We start from the raw sequence: 15859 nt of genomic DNA, 5'->3' as shown, positions 1-15859 counted from the left end.
CTGATGAGTGAACCAACCAGTTAAATTGGTATCTGTTAAACCAAAGCAAGGATGCATGTACCTATCACTACATCAGACTGTAAAAAAAAGTGCATGCCATGACAGCTCCTCAAAAGTTAAGCCAAAGCATGTGGAGCTCCCCCTGGTGGCTGCCTGCAGTATAGGTCATAAGCTCCACCCCCCTCCATGTCAGTGGATGGGACTTGGGTCAAACTACATTTTTTACAAAGATGTTTTCTGTCATTTTAGGTAGTTAACATAATGCTCACATATGTTCGAGTCTCCATTTTTCTGTGAAGTCTCGTTTCACGTAGGATGTGATGTAGCTGTGATCGACAGTTGCCGTTGACAACCGCTCTGTGAAGCTGTCCCGAAAGCACCCGCTTGCTCCTTGTCGGGATTTGTATTGAGAGTAGGAACGTCAAAATAACTGTTTGTGTGTTTGAAACCTACAAAATGAGTAGTTGTGGTGTAAACTGTGCCAACTGACCTCAAGTAAGTTAAACTTTTGTGAGACGGTAAGTGAATTAATGTAATTAACAAGCTAGCTAAAACAACAGTTAGCATTTACAGAATTTCAAACCATAATGATGCTTGCTTTACTAGGATAAGAGTATGAATCCAACATTTCTTTGTAACTCTGGCAGAGATAGAGCAAACCGCAGTATTAACCAAGCGTGAGCTAATCTACAGGAAGCATAATTGGATCATTGATAATGCTGCTCTACTCTCAGACAGACTCTGGCCTCAAACTTTCAAGATGGCCGCCCCCATATCCCCGCAATTCTAGCTTCACTTTCACCAATGGGAGGAGGCGTAAATGTGTCATCCTTTTTTTTTTCTACAGTCAGTAGTCTCTATAGACACAGTCATTTCATCCATGACAGGATAAAAGTATTCATTTGTATATGAATGTGTTGCTCTCTCAATTTCTTTGGTATATTTTGAAGCAGGTGACCATAACGCTGCATAAAATGGTTGCTAAAGCAGAGTTTCTTGCTCTGTCAAATAATCTCTGTACTGTCTCTCTCTCTCTCTCTCCCCCTCCCTCCCTCCCTCCCGCTATCTCAGGTCCCTTATCCCGAACATCTCAGCGGATGATTTATGTAGCAGCGTTGCTCTGTGACCTCAAAATCCGCCCCATCCATACCGCACCTGTCACTGCGCCGCTGCCTGCGTGCTTACTGAAAACCAAGTCATCCGTGCAAAATGGCAATTTTCCACCCACCTAGAGAATAAAAAAAGGATCCGATCCATTCAGAGGCAAAACTGGGAAAATTCTATGATAAGTAGAGCAGGTGCGCGAGGGCTTGGTCCTGCGCTAACGAGGGAGCTGAACTGCACGCACCGCTGACCACAACATCTGTCGTTTGCAGTGATGCAGAGTTTAGTTTTTACCCCTGCAACACAGTTTGCACGCCGAGAGACAGCGGATGATAAAGCGCGTAAGATGGATACAGATGGAAGGGACCAGGCCCCATTTCAGCTGGGGGCGCTGGGTTCCCAGGCCGTGGTTTGGTAGCATATGATGCATGAGAAGCCAGCAGGGACAGCAAAGAGTTATGCTTGTCTGTCTGGGCCCAAGGTGAGGCCCGGCCTGACCCCGTTCACCATCCCAGGTGGAAACCCTAACGAGCTCATCAGGCCTAACGAAGCTTAACAAGCTTCTAATTGGCAGCGTTATGATGTCCCCGAAGGTCAGAGTGCAGGCTCCTGTGCCAGCAGCGTTACGGGCTGCCACTTCCTGCCAACAGTACGTCCCGTGACTCACTAATGTCCCTCTGTGTAAACAAAGTCACCAAAGGGCAGGAGTAACTTCTCACATAATGAAATGCAGAGTTTGGTTGGCTGATAGCGGAAACTGGTGGAGTTTTGGTGGGAAAACTTTAGTGCCTCTGTTAGCATACCAAGTACAAAAAAGTTAAGTCTAACAACTGGTACAAAAACATTATTTTTCTTGATACACAATGGAAGAGGAGAAGAGGCTGCACTCATTCTGACAATTAAAACTTCTGTGGTGAAATGCTGCGACCTACTGGTCACAATGCAGAGGTGCAGTTTGGCAAACATGCTCTACCACAACACCCATCGAGGCATTACTGGTCTATTACCGTTCATCCTATGAGGTTTAACTACATTATAATATATATTTAAATCAGAGCTTAAACATGTAACCTGCTGCGATTCAGATTCAAACGGAAAAAAATGACATATCACACGAGTTAGAGGTGCAGTCAGTGCAGTTTATCAGTATTCAGACTGGAATTGTGTCTTGTTACATGTGGCTTACTGAGACAACTAAAACCAATGATTTAAAAGTCTGACAGCACTAAACAAAACAAAAACAAAACAAAATATAATACGAATAAACTCAGACAGCCTTTGGTTTGTATTCAACTTGTAAAAAAATAGAATATATCCATAAAAATGAAAAGGTGAAGTAAGGTGCGTAGTGTAACAAACATAAATATGTAAAAGGAATACTTCAAGAATGACATTAGTAGTATACATATATGACAGCTCTGATCAACTGGGTGCAGTCCAGTTTACAACCAATACTGACCAAACACAAAAGAGTAAAACAAGGTAGTTACACAAAGAGAAACTGAACGCAAAAATAAACTTCAACTTGAAACCGTGCGATTGAAAGGTAAAACGTGGGTCCATATGCGTTCTCTTCATTTGTTGGAAACACTCGTCATACCCACACAGAACAGTTCGCTGACGTGGAGAGAGAGAGATTAAAAGTGGCTTGCTATTTTCTTCATGCAAACCGTGCCCAGCAAGCGAACAGTTGTGATCATTTATCTAAGTAAAAGTAGCAAAAGTGCAATTTAAAAATACAACAACTGAAAATCTGTTATTTTACTGTGCAATTATTTCCAGACCTGACTGTAAATAAGACACACAACTGCAGAGACGCAGCAGGATATAAAAACTCCAAAAAGATAATAAATAATAAAAATAATACCCTATCATGGCACAAATAAAACATAAAAGCTTTGAAAAAAAAATATTGTGAGGCAGCAGATGGTTCGTTCACTCCGCTGTTCCACACAACGTAGCGAGGCGATTCTGTCAGGAAGAGAAAAAAAAAATGCAAAGATGAGAATCAAAGCGTATGGAAATACCTCACAGCTGGACTAAATCCTGTAGCAACTGCTGTCCTACAGAGGTGATCAATATACCTGCAGCAGCCGAATGCTCTTCAGGGCGGTTTCATCCAGCAGTGACAGGTCCACTGAGTCCATCTGACTGGCCAGGAGCTGAATGCTCTGGATCAACAGATTACAGAGGAGGAGGTTGGTAAATTAGGCTGCTTCATCGGCCTAATCCAAAGTTTTGTCAGACAATTAAAAACCCAAACGGCATTAAGTCCACTAATTAAACACTGAGGTCACGTCTTGACATAAATGCAGGCAAACACACAGCTGACCGAGAAGCAGAACATCCAAGAACGACAACTGAATGCATCCAATTTAATTTTAAAATTCAAAACTTCAGATTTGTCATGTATTCTTTACCTAAACATAAAATGGTCTTAACTCTCATTTGTTGCCCTGTTTAAATATTCATCACTAGGATCCAGAGCTCAGATAACTATGTGCTCACCTCTCCGTTGCTGATTGGGACATTGATGACGATATCCTCATTCCCTGCCGCAATGGGAGAGCCGTTGACTGAAATGCTATAGACCCTCTCTTTGTGGCGAGGAACTCTCACAGCGGGGGTCTTAGGAAGCCTGAGGTAATAAAACCAGGAGTAACAAACAGACTAAACACCACTAGATGACCCATTACAGCGAGTCTCCAGGGCCCACGCAGTGCACAACACTGCTAGATCCATTTGAAGACACATAAAAGCAAACACCGTAGTATTTTCAAGACCGGCTTGAGGTTTAATGAAATACCCTCTTTGTGTCTGATTGCACGTATTTATTTTATTTTTATAAGTCTCAGAGAGCAAGGGGCAATGACTGTTAAGGAATTTACTCAGTGGTAAACAGTGAATGTAGCGTGTGAAAGTATGAAAAAAAAAAAGATGTGGTGAAGAAGTGTATACTAAACATAAAACTGAAACACTACTCAACCCTCTGGCAGAGCCTGCACATAGCTCTACAAGTCTTAAATTAGCCCGAGATTAAACCACATAATCAAAAACGCTGTCAAATGAAGAATGTAGTGCACTACGAGCACCAGGATAATGCACACATGACGGTACAAAACATCTCGTCCTCAATGGTCGCCATCTTGGCTATGTAGCGGAGAAGAGGAAAGCAACAGCCGATTTTCAAACTTCAAGTTATGTCAGACGAAGCTGCAGCTGTTGTGTTTGGTGTTAAATGAATGAATGATCTGAAACAAGCTGAAGGAGAGCACTGTTTTTATTTTAGCATAAAATATGGCACGGTGCAGCTGTAATTTTGCAGTCTTACCTTGGGTCAAAGCGTGGGGTGACAAGAGGAGTTGGTCCCATCATCAAAGAAGACTCCAACATGCTCCTGGCAGGAGTGATCAAGGGCTTCCTGGACGATCTGAGTCCAGACACACATTTACCATCACATTAATGGGCTACCACTTTGGAAAAAGGGGCAAAAAAGAAATAAAGAAGAGACATACCGTCTGATGGCGGTGCTCTGCTTGTCTGCTGCCAGCGCCTTTGCTCTTTTTGACGTAGTTGGGGGCTTTTTGGCAATTTTCACCTAAATTGAGAACAAACTCTTAAGTAACATAAAAGGTCTGAGCACATATGTCTATCCACAAACCATGCACTGTGCACACATATGACCATTATGCCATTACCGTCCTAGTCGTGCTCGGGGTGTTTTCATCTTCTGAACCAGATTTGTCTCCAGCGTTCTTCTGTAACGCTGTGCATTGGAAAACATAAACAGAAGAAAATCCACACATAACATTTATTCATTTTTACAGAAGTCAATTCTTCAAAATTCTGAACATGAGCGAACCCTCCCATCAAAACATACTTTTAACTGTTTTCAGAAGAACTGAATTCTTCTCAGCCACAACACCTTCAGCAACAGTAGCTCCCTCTTCTCTCTGTTAACAGACATGAATCAGAAGCCGCCTAAATGTTTTATAGCAGAACGGGGTCTGTCTGCACAAACCAAAGATAATCTGAAACTTGGACACGCTGTGAAACATGAGGCATCATTTGAGATAGACAAATAAACAACTCACCTTTACTTTATCCTCTTCTGGTGACTTTGGTTTCTCAGACTCTACACAGAAAAGGGATAAATGCTATTTATTCTATGTTAGTTTAACCATACAAACCAGCATAAACCGCACAATAAACAGAGCACCAATGCAGATCTGAAATGCGTTCATGACTGAGGAACAAAAAATGGCTCATTAAAAAAAGAAACACAGACTAATGTGAGAAGGTTGTACCAACTTACTGCAGTTCTCCAACCAGGACATTTGCCTGACAGCCAAAGGGAGCGTAATAATCGTCATGTTGTAGCTGTTGTCAACATCTTTTAGCAGCTGGTACATTTGCTCTTTAAGATGTTCCACTCTGGTCTTCACTGTGGAAGATAATGTGTGCTTGTTAATAATGTAGTGATATAGATAGTTGATAAAGCAGTTAAAACTGGCTCCACAGTGACAAAGTGACACAGTACAATCTTAAAATGCTCCTTAGACAATGATGTATGAACATTATTAATGTTGACTGGTTTCAGCCTATGGCAGATATATCAGGGTTGACATCAATGTTATAATAAGCTGTGAGAAACTGGATGCAAGTAAAATATAAGTCACAGAAACAGTATTTCTATTGGAGTTTGTTGTCCAGAGGGCACCGCCAGATTTATTTTGTAACTGTCTGATTCAGTAAGTGTCTGGGTCACAACCAAAAAGTACATCTTATGTCTTTATATCCAACTTATCTTTCTAAATGTGCGTCTCAATAGCTCTGACATGCTTTAAAACCCATCAGGCACCAACATTTACAACATGTACAAAGGGAATTATTCTGTGTAATTACTAATATTGAATTGTATTTCGTAATTGTAAGGCAAATTAAGATAAGGTATTTTTATAACAAATTTCACAAGACGGATTTGGTTCTGCAGCATTTTTACTATAAATAAAAAATGATCACCCTCGCTGTCAAAGTCCTCCAGAAAGGCTTCGAGTTTTTCCGTCTTTGGGTTCTTCTTCGTTTGTTTGTTGGTCTTTTTCCTGGGAGCCATGTCTGCATGGACACACGGCGCAAAATAAATGTGTTAACGCACAATACACAACAGTACAATAATAAGTTATCGTATGGTTAATTTTAAAACGAACTTGAAAATAAACTGCGGCCAGCTGACTGAATATAGCTAACGTTAACAAGCTAACACTTAACCCTAACAACAATGTCTGCTAGTTAGCTAGCAAGAGCACGAGCTTACCACGCAAATTGGCAGACTTTCTGTATTGACAGATTTATTGACACACATAAACCGGTACTCAAATACATAAAATAGCTAAATTTACTTAGTGACACGTGTTTTATTAAGAACTCGTTACCTATTTGTGATTTTCTTTCTCCTCTTGCCGGTTTTCCCTTACTGAAGTGTTTTCAAATTTCCGCGCGGGGCGGGGCCAACGACTTGTGTCAACCAATCAGAAAGCACGTTTTCCTTGCGTCAACAGGAAATGGTTCTCGCCCATATAAAACACCAGTATCATTTTTAAAAATACTTTTATTATTTCTAACTCATAAACTCGTTTTCAAATAGATTATTTACAATCTCATAAAAAAAAGTCATAGCAAAATAAAACTATATAAACAGAATTACCATGTAATAAAAATCTAATATTTAAAGAAAAATATTTATGGCAATACAAATTATTGACTGTTTTTTCAGACCATTTGATAATTCAGTGTAGTGAATGATGTTTTAATATGTTGAATGTGTACTTCATTTTAATTCATTTGCACTGACAAATGTAGTACTTTCCATATATTGTGAAGAGGTTAAAATTAAAGAGTAATACCTACTATCACAAGGAATAAAGTATTGCATTAAAAAAAAAAAAGAAAATTCTTGAGGAGTAACTGCAATTTCCTATTTCCTGGGAAACTGTGTATAAGTAATTAGAAGTCAATTTTTTTCAGTAACTGTGTCACCAACAAAAGGCCAAAATATATTTATTAGTCCCGTGTACACAGTTATGGTGAGTGATTTGTGTACGTAAATAAATAACCAGGACAATAAGGTTTATTTAATATCATAGCATATCCTTTGATATAATCTTCTGTCCACTTGACCTTGAATTTGTAACTGAATGCACTTCTTATTGACTTGCTTCTCAACATGCTGCAATATTTTGTAAATTATAAAAATCCAATTTTTTCAGTTGTCATTGTAATTGAACTAATACTATACCTATAAAAGAAAAACACACATTCTTCTAACTTATTCAGGCTATCCAAAAGAAACGCAACCAGACAATAGTTGGCTTTATCAACTTCTTTGTCATCATGTAAAAAGATGGTTGTATTATCAGCTAACTGAGAGCTTTTCAATTCTTTTCTGGCTATATGGATCTGATCTTGATGGTTGATGTGGGCCGTACACGTCACAGACATAGAAGTGAATGAGAGGATGTAAATAACTAAGTTATCAGTGCAAATTAAAAATAAAAAACAATGCAAAATTCCAAATAAACCACATCAGACAGTTTGAGAGCAGTTTGCAAAATCCTTTAGTTTTGCAGACATAAAGAGTAAAATATGTACAAGAAGTATGTATTTTCACTAACAATGGAACTCCAAGGTGATTTATAGAGAAAGGACAATTCAGTAATAACAATATAAAAAAATGTCACATAAAAGTCGACTTACAAAAGAAAGAATTAGCAGAAAAGCATATTTACCAAATATATGCAAACATGTCTGAGTCTCAAAGTATCAGTCTTACTCACGAGGCATGAGAAAAACTAAAATCCAAAAACTTACAACTCTGACTGGCCAGGAATAAAAGTCATGAATGACATTAAAAATCAGACAAATCTATCAAAACCCACCCATGGATTACATTTCAAACAACAAAGGCAGCAGAATACAGTTTCAGTTTCAAATAAACAATACAGAACGCAGATTCCCCCAAGGCTTAAACTCACACACCCAGTCTTGTGAGGCGATTCTGTCAGGAAGAAAAAAACAACAACAAAACAACTATTAGAATCAAAGTGTATGCAAAAACTTCACACTAAAAGCTGGCCTAAATCCTGCATCGAAAAGGGGGCAGTGATTATCCAGAAATATAAAAAGTGATCAACATACCTGCAGCAGCCGAATGCTCTTCAGGGCGGTTTCATCCAGCATTGACAGGTCCACTGAGTCCATCTGACTGGCCAGGAGCTGAACGCTCTGGAACAACAGATTACAGAGGAGGATGTTGGTAAATTAGACTACTCTATTGTCCTTAATACACATATTTGCTAGAAAATTAGAAATGTAAAGGCACGAAGTCCATACGTCAACAGCAACAAATCTGCTGAAATCCAGAACTCCCGAGTCCAGCTAACTATGTGCTCACCTCTCCATTTCCGATGGGAACATTGATGACAATATCCTCACTTCCTGCTGCAATGGGGGAACCGTTGACTGAAATGCTATAGACCCTCTCTTTGTGGCGGGGAACTCTCACAGCGGGGGTCTTGGGAAGCCTGAATAAAACATAGAAAAGTGTGACGACACAGATACTGGAATGAAACAAGCAGACTAGTAGTTTTACTTTAGCATGAAATCTGTCACAGTACAGCTGTAACTTTCAGTCTTACCTTGGGTCAAAGCGTGGGGTGACAAGAGGAGTTGGTCCCATCATCAAAGAAGACTCCAACATGCTCCTGGCAGGAGTGATCAAGGGCTTCCTGGACGATCTGAGTCCAGACACACATTTACCATCACATTAATGGGCTACAACTTTGGAAAAAGTGGCAACAAAGAAATAAAGAAAAGACATACCGTCTGATGGCGGTGCTCTGCTTGCCTACCGCTAGCGCCTTTGCTCTTTTTGACGTGGTTGGGGGCTTTTTGGTAGCTCTCCCCTAAAATAAGAAGTAGTATTTAAACAACACAATAGAATATGGGCGTCAGCCTCCCAAATTAATGATCACTGATGCTGTGGTTAAAAGAAAATCAGCCATTACCTTCCTAGTTGTGCCCGGGGTGTTTTCATCTTCTAAAACAGATTTTGCTCCAACCTTTTTCTTTGACACCGTGGACTGGACTGGAGAAACAAGGTAAAATAAACATCAAACATTTGATAATTTTATACAAATTAAATCTCATTTAAGAATGGCGAAAAGGAAACTTACTTTTCTTAATTGTGTTCATTAGAACTGCATTCTCCTCAGCCACAACACCTTCAGCAATTGTAGCTCTCTCTTCTCTCTGTGAACAGACAGACATGAATCCAAAAACTAAATGTTTAATGCAGTACAGGGTATGTCTGCACCAACAAAGACAATCTGAAATTTGGACACAGTGTGAAACATGAAACGTTTTGTGAGGTAGATAAACAACTCACCTTTACTTTATCCTCTTCTGGTGACTTTGGTTTTGCGGGTCCTACAGAAAATACACGTAAATGCTTTTCACTTAATGTTGATTTAAGGAAAAACTAGCGTAAAATAGCAGCAAAATATACAGAGTACTGTTTTCCCAAACACTGGCAATGTTAACACAGGATTTCTTTAACTGATTAGCAATTAAAATTTAGTTATTAACATGGACAGTAAGATCTGAGAAGCTGACGAGTCTGACGTTCGGAAACACACACAACACAAGAACAGGGGTATGTTTAAGGATTCGTGTTTCACTAGACTAATGAGATATGTTAACTTACTGCAATTCTCCAACCAGGACATTTGCCTTACAGCCATGGGAAGAGTAATAACTGCCATGTTGTAGCTGTTGTCAATATCTTTCAGCAGCTGGTACATCTTCTCGTTCAGTTGTCCAACTCTGGTCTTCACTGTGGAAGATAATATTCCCTTGTTAGTCATGCAGTGATATACATTAACTACCAAGTAGCAGAAACTACAGACTCAAATACTTCTCACAGCATAATGCTAGATCAGTAAAAAAATAATCACCCTCGCTGTCAAAATCCTCCAGAAAGGCCTCAAGCTTTTCGGTCTTGGGGTTTTTCTTGGGTTGTTTGGTGGTTCTCTTCCTGGGAGCCATGTCTGCAAGGACACACGGTGCGAAATTAATGTAAGTATGTATGTATATACAACATTAAACAACTGCATTATCAAGCTACAATAGCTACCTCCCTGCCTTCTTTCAAAAAAGCTGCCAACATGCGGATAACTGGTATCGAGGCTAACGTTAGCAAGCTAACAGTTAACGACGTTGTTTGCTAGTTAGCTAACAAGAGCACGAGCTTGCACGGCAATTTGCCTGACTTTTCCTCGCTGGCAGCTCCATTCACACACGTAAACATTCACCTAATTACTCCAAACAATTCAAACTGCCACAGCAATAGATATTTTATTACAAATTCATTACCTGTTTTTACTTTTCTTTCTCGTCCGGTCGACTTCCCCCTCCTTTAAATTTACAAAGCCGTTTTCAAATCTTCGCGCGGGGAGGGGCCAACTACTTGATCCAGCCAATTAGGACGCGCGTTTCCCTTACGTCGCTAGGAAATGGTTCTCGACCTATCACAGTCACTTTACGTCATTGTTTACATCAGGAGAGCGGAAATGGGTACAGGCAACATGGTAGAAATGTGATGCTCTTAACGGGGAGGATTTTTAATATTATAATGCAGCTTTTATGCCTAAACTTAGCTAAAATTAAGAAATAAACGCATATTGGAGTATTTTTACACAGCACTGGGGGAAACCAACCTCTAAAACCGGGACCTGAAATGTCCAAACCTGCATTAACTTCACTCCATCAGGCGCTGAGGAAAAGCTTCGTGACTCTTGAAAGCAATCATAAAGTATGGAAGAGTGTGTTAGCCGAGTGCAGCCCTCTGATGGTGTCTCTCGGGAATTTGGCAGAGCAGTCGAGGGCGCTGTCCAACGTCCAAATCTCAAACACGCCGCTCAGAGACTTTCCTGACCTGGAAGAGCGGCTGCGTTTCAAGCTCTCGGAAGCCACGGATACAGTACTGGGAAAACTCAATGAGAAGATGTGAGTGACTGGGTGTATAGGGTTACTCAAAGACAGACTGTCCGATTGCTGTAATGCTGCAAGACACTCATATATGGTTGTCTTGCCCTGAGATGTAAAATAAAACCAGACTATACTGACTTTTGCAGTGATGGGTCACAGCTAATTGTTGTATACTGCTATTATTTGTAGCTTATAAATAGTTTGACAGTCCTGTTTCAAAGGCTTGTGCAGTTTATTACCATCAAACTGTGTCCTCGTGTTTTGCTACTCTTCCACTGGCAAATCAAAGGAGTGAAATATAAATTATAAGTCCATATGTCGGTTTATGCCGCTTAAACAAGAGCGGCATGAAATCAGACTCATTTTCATATGTGAAATCATGTTTTCTTTCAGCACCATGTCATATCCTGGCACTTGTAAGATGTTAGATAGCAGCTTCATTATGTTTTGACAAGATCCCCACAAAAGATAGCCATTGTGTGTGTTGTTTTTATTAAACACAAATGTATAGATCTCACCCATCTCTCTTTCTTCCAGGTCATCTCTACAGTCTGTCAAAGATACCATCAGTAACCAGGTCTCCACGGTCCTCCAGCTCTACGAGCAGACCGCAGACAGCACGGATCTGCTCGCTGTAACTGAGCGATCCGCCATCACCCCGTCAGTCTCTGACATGCTGGAGTGGCTTCAGGATGCCGAGCGGCACTATCGGCAACAGTATCCTTTCTGTTGTCTGTTAATATTGTCAGTCACCCAGGTCATAGTATAGCAAACACAAAGCTAAAACATATCCTTTCTATCCACATATGGATGTTTTCATCATGTTTAGGTAGTTTTTTTTCCTCCTCAACTCACGTTCAGATTCTTGAGAAGGAAAACCCTGCTTCAGACGCTGAGAGCGGATGACCTGACGCTCCTGGAATCTGCTCCGAAGAGATGGAAATCCTTGGAGACTCCCAGTGCAGAAGACCGCATCACAGGTAACATGACCAAGATGACTCCACTGTAACATTACTCTGTTTAAGTTATAACTTACTAATAAATGAAAGACCTATTCTTATTGATGGAAACAAGGTATCTTGCTTTCTTCTTCCTTATTTTAGATCTTTCAGTCACACCATTAATGACACACCACATTATGAAGTTGTGTAAAGATGTCTGTTGTGGAGTCTGACTCTAAAACCAAAGCAAAAATAAGGATTAGGATGTCCATGAAATATTGAATTTTCAGATACTCTTCTACTTTATGAGTACTCATAAAGGGACCCAACTTCAGGGCCAGTATATATATAATATTAAACACAAGAACAGGGGTATGTTTAAGGGCTCGTACAAATCTGCAATTGTTCTTTTCATCAGCTGGCATTATTAGTGTTAAGGATTTGCAGATCAACTAATTACTGCTCTGTTTTCTTTCAGATACACTTTGCAAAGTGTCCTTCTTTATGGAATCGCAGTGAAGACGGTTGCAGTCTTATTTTAAGGCAAACTGACTTGACAATACGGTATGAACGGACGCTCGGATGTTAGGGCAAAGACTGGATTTTTATACAATGAAGTACAACGCTCCCACATCTGTTCTTGGACTTGAACTATCTGCACGCCACAGACTGTGAATAAAGAGGAGAATTACCACATATACAAAGATGAATCTATCCATAAGAGGACACTGTGGCATTATTATATACTTGAATGTTGATATGGAGGAAGTCACTGTATTTTTCTTGTCTGTGATGGTCAAAGTGATCCAAAATAAATATAAAAATCCAGCACACACAAAGAGGAAGACCTTTCCAACGTAGTATGTCAAGCACACTCGACCAAACTCTTTTTATTTCACAATTTTCATGTCAGTCAAGGCATTACGTGACACATCAAGAGGTAATCACTTCGTCGGAGAGCGACTGATTAACAAATCACTGCAGTCTTCACAACACAAGCCATCATAAAAGCCGCCACAAGTCGTACACAAGCCACGCGTCTCTGTGAACGGTGTCGATTCGACAGTAAAGGCTTTCTTCAGGCACTACTATAAGTCTCAGTGCAAAGTCAAACTTCAAACAAACAAGAACTCAAGACAAACATCACAAACTGATATACAAAATATATGGTGAATTAATAAATATATAGATTTCATTTCACAGCGAGTGTAAATTCAGGGAAGAACCGGAGTTACTTTTAAAAGAATCAACTCTCAAGCTTTCCCCTCCCTCCGCCAGCTGGTGTCTGCTCCTACACATACTCCTTCAGGGGTAGATTATTAGAGGTGATGGGTTTTGGGGGATCCGGTGCGGTAGCGGGTGAATTAGCAAAGCTGCGGCCAATGTAGCCCCTTCGGTATCTGCCCCCCCTCTCCATGAGGGGGCAGGTGCTGCTCAACACGGCTCCACTGATCATGAGAATGACCGCGGAGGCCCAGCCCAGATAAATAGCCTGACCCAGCTCTCTTTTGTGCATCACGGGCACGTTGGGGTTGTAGAAATCCTGGATGACTGTGTTGGCAGTCCAGGAGACGGGGATCAACACGCACAGGCCTGTGAGAATGAAGAGGACCCCGCCGGAGAGCGCTATGCCCGCCTTGGCCCGGCGGTCGTCCCCGGCGCAGGTGGTGCACTTCATGCCGCAGCAGGACACGGTGCAGGAGAGCCAGCCCATGAAGATGGCCAGGCACATGAGGGCGCGGGCCGCCTGGATGTCCGGAGGCAAGGCCAGCATGGAGTCGTACGTCTTGCACTGCATGTGCCCAGTGGTCTGGTAGATGCAGTTCATCCAGATGCCTTCCCACTTGATCTCTGAGGTCAGGATGTTGCTGCCGATGAAGGCCGACACCTTCCACTGAGGCAGGGCCGTGACGGCGATCGCCATGATCCAGCCGGTCACCGCGCAGGTGAAGCTGATCAGCTGCATGCCAGTGTTCACCATGATGACGACACCGCTTCGGACTTCTTCTCACCAGTTTCTCTGTCTTTGCTACTCTTGCTAGTTCTCTTATTTCTCACCAAGTCTGCTCTTTCTGTGTGTACTCGTCTCTTTCCTTCCGCGCTTGGCCAAGTTTCCTAAGGTCTTCGGCCTAATGTCACTTTGTCAGAAGCCATGTTCTTCTCTTTTCCTTTTCCTTTTCAACATCTGCCCACAGTTTCCACTTCCACGTGCCCTCGCTTCGCCGGGTTATCCTGAGGTGATCGCTCGCTTTCTCTCCGCAGACGTCCAGCTTTTCAAGGGATCACACACTTTCTCCTCCTTTTCATTCCTGAGTTTGAGTCAATGCATTATTGAGCAGCTCAATAGCTGTGCAGTCACCTGTGGCAGCCCGCAGAAGCAGGATCGATCAGTCTCCACAGTCCAGGCCCTGACTCGCTGACAGATTTTATTTTTCTTTGCTTGAAAAGTTGTTCTTTTTCCCTTAACTCTGGCTTTCTAGGCCAACGGTTGAGCTGCTGTTTATTTCAGTATCTCTCTCCTTGTTCGGTGTAGCCTTACTTGGATGGATCAGACTGACATAACCTGATACCCGGACTCAGGCCGCTGATGCTGCTGTGAGTGTATCCTGTCACAGCGAGGTCGCAAATAGTGATGCTCGATTACACACAACAACAACAAAAAAAAACAAAAAACGGCGTTCAATCCAGAGTAAAGTCCAGATATAGGACGGAAGAGGTTATTCCAGTCGCTTATTTCTTCTAAGAATCCACATCAGGCTTCACAAGCGACAGGTTTTCTTAATCCCCGCAGATGAAAACAGCCAGCAGAACTCATCATCAGACACTGCTGCTGCTGCTGCTGCTGTTGTTGCCGGCTGAAGTGTTGACAATAAATGGCGCTGAGGTCCAAGCCTTGACGAGGCCACTTCAGACCGGAGCTCCTGCTCGGATTCGCCCTCACCCCCCACCCTCCCCCTTTGCGGCTTCCTTTGCTAGGAAAGGATCCTAAAAGGGTGAGTTCAGTTCCAACAAGTGCATAAATAACAAATCAGAGCTGCATAGCCAGACGTCTGTGGACGCAGGGCATCGGTTCACTCTTTCCCGTCTTCAGCACCACTGCTGCCGAACCTGCGCGACGCAACACTGAGGGTGGGGGGGGGGGGGGGGGGGGGACAAAATGCAGGAGGGAGAGGGCAGAAGAGGGTGAGACAACAAAAGGAGGGAGGGAGGGATGGATGGAGTGAGGACGGAGCGGTGCGTGGAGGTGGATCAGTTAACACAAAGACAACATGGGGAGGGGGGGCCTCTACAATGGGGATTACACGCAAACTTGCATGCATTTTAAAGGAGCTTTCACAAAAAAAAAATTAGCTTTCACTTGCCCTTTTCACAGCAGTGAAAGGGAGAAGTGGGTTCACAAAGGGGGGGCTCATAGTTGTCTTTGCTTTAACAATGACTGAAGGTAAAGTGCTGAAAAGCTGCAGGGAAAATAAACGGGTCACATGTGTAGAAAAAGAGTCACTTATTTTTGCATACAAACAATAAAAAAACTGAATTTGGAGTCTTTTTTTAATATATTTTACTTAAATTATTTCACATTACCTCCTTGGGTGATACTTAGGACTCTAAATGTCAGGTCTGTATCAGCTTATTTATTCTAAATGTGTTAAATGCACATCTAGAGGAGGATAAACTGGACCCAGTGTGTGACAGGAGGATCTGACAGCAGCCCTTTGTCTCCACATTCACATATTTTCTCTCCTACCAGAGGAAACGCCGCTCCCACTCCC

At 41.8% G+C, this 15859-nt stretch overlaps 4 protein-coding genes across 4 annotated transcripts; 1 reads left to right on the top strand and 3 right to left on the bottom strand.

The window, feature by feature from the left end:
- Positions 1–1776: 1776 nt before the first annotated feature.
- Positions 1777–6684, bottom strand: LOC311501751 (borealin-like). Its single transcript, XM_084563738.1, has 11 exons — positions 6537–6684; positions 6127–6219; positions 5420–5548; positions 5199–5239; positions 4985–5057; positions 4803–4870; positions 4620–4702; positions 4436–4534; positions 3613–3742; positions 3189–3275; positions 1777–3075 (listed from the first exon to the last, which is right to left on the bottom strand). Exons 2-11 carry the CDS (start codon positions 6215–6217, stop codon positions 3040–3042), a joined length of 837 nt encoding a protein of 278 aa, XP_084419864.1. The 5' UTR covers positions 6218–6219; positions 6537–6684; the 3' UTR covers positions 1777–3039.
- A 1018-nt stretch (positions 6685–7702) lies between these two features.
- On the bottom strand, positions 7703–10585 carry LOC311501750 (borealin-like). Its single transcript, XM_084563737.1, has 11 exons — positions 10534–10585; positions 10116–10208; positions 9866–9994; positions 9548–9588; positions 9336–9411; positions 9168–9247; positions 8983–9065; positions 8799–8897; positions 8555–8684; positions 8299–8385; positions 7703–8158 (listed from the first exon to the last, which is right to left on the bottom strand). Exons 2-11 carry the CDS (start codon positions 10204–10206, stop codon positions 8132–8134), a joined length of 843 nt encoding a protein of 280 aa, XP_084419863.1. The 5' UTR covers positions 10207–10208; positions 10534–10585; the 3' UTR covers positions 7703–8131.
- Positions 10583–12946, top strand: airim (AFG2 interacting ribosome maturation factor). Its single transcript, XM_084563740.1, has 4 exons — positions 10583–11166; positions 11686–11865; positions 12010–12128; positions 12568–12946. Exons 1-4 carry the CDS (start codon positions 10898–10900, stop codon positions 12606–12608), a joined length of 609 nt encoding a protein of 202 aa, XP_084419866.1. The 5' UTR covers positions 10583–10897; the 3' UTR covers positions 12609–12946.
- Positions 12947–13083: 137 nt separating this feature from the next.
- cldn35 (claudin 35) lies at positions 13084–14896 on the bottom strand. The gene has a single exon (XM_084563739.1). The coding sequence runs from the start codon at positions 14068–14070 to the stop codon at positions 13381–13383; it is 690 nt and encodes a 229-aa protein (XP_084419865.1). The 5' UTR covers positions 14071–14896; the 3' UTR covers positions 13084–13380.
- Between the last annotated feature and the right edge of the window lie 963 nt (positions 14897–15859).

Source organism: Chelon labrosus (genome assembly GCF_963514085.1).
Source record: "Chelon labrosus genome assembly, chromosome: 16".
NCBI classification, from domain to species: domain Eukaryota; kingdom Metazoa; phylum Chordata; class Actinopteri; order Mugiliformes; family Mugilidae; genus Chelon; species Chelon labrosus.
The sequence above is the reverse complement of the archived record's forward strand: the minus strand, read 5'-3'. Positions and strand labels throughout refer to the sequence as shown.

Coding starts and splice junctions, on each gene's coding strand:
- LOC311501751 (XM_084563738.1), bottom strand. CDS start 6,217: ATGGCTCCCAGGAAAAAGACCAACAAACAAACGAAGAAGAACCCAAAG. Junction 5,240..5,419: donor GTCCTGGTTGGAGAACTGCA/GTAAGTTGGTAC, acceptor TTTTCTGTGTAG/AGTCTGAGAAACCAAAGTCA. Junction 3,743..4,435: donor ACCCCACGCTTTGACCCAAG/GTAAGACTGCAA, acceptor TTATTACCTCAG/GCTTCCTAAGACCCCCGCTG.
- LOC311501750 (XM_084563737.1), bottom strand. CDS start 10,206: ATGGCTCCCAGGAAGAGAACCACCAAACAACCCAAGAAAAACCCCAAG. Junction 8,898..8,982: donor CAGAGCACCGCCATCAGACG/GTATGTCTTTTC, acceptor GTCTGGACTCAG/ATCGTCCAGGAAGCCCTTGA. Junction 8,685..8,798: donor ACCCCACGCTTTGACCCAAG/GTAAGACTGAAA, acceptor TGTTTTATTCAG/GCTTCCCAAGACCCCCGCTG.
- airim (XM_084563740.1), top strand. CDS start 10,898: ATGTCCAAACCTGCATTAACTTCACTCCATCAGGCGCTGAGGAAAAGC. Junction 11,167..11,685: donor GGAAAACTCAATGAGAAGAT/GTGAGTGACTGG, acceptor TCTTTCTTCCAG/GTCATCTCTACAGTCTGTCA. Junction 12,129..12,567: donor TGCAGAAGACCGCATCACAG/GTAACATGACCA, acceptor GTTTTCTTTCAG/ATACACTTTGCAAAGTGTCC.
- cldn35 (XM_084563739.1), bottom strand. CDS start 14,070: ATGGTGAACACTGGCATGCAGCTGATCAGCTTCACCTGCGCGGTGACC.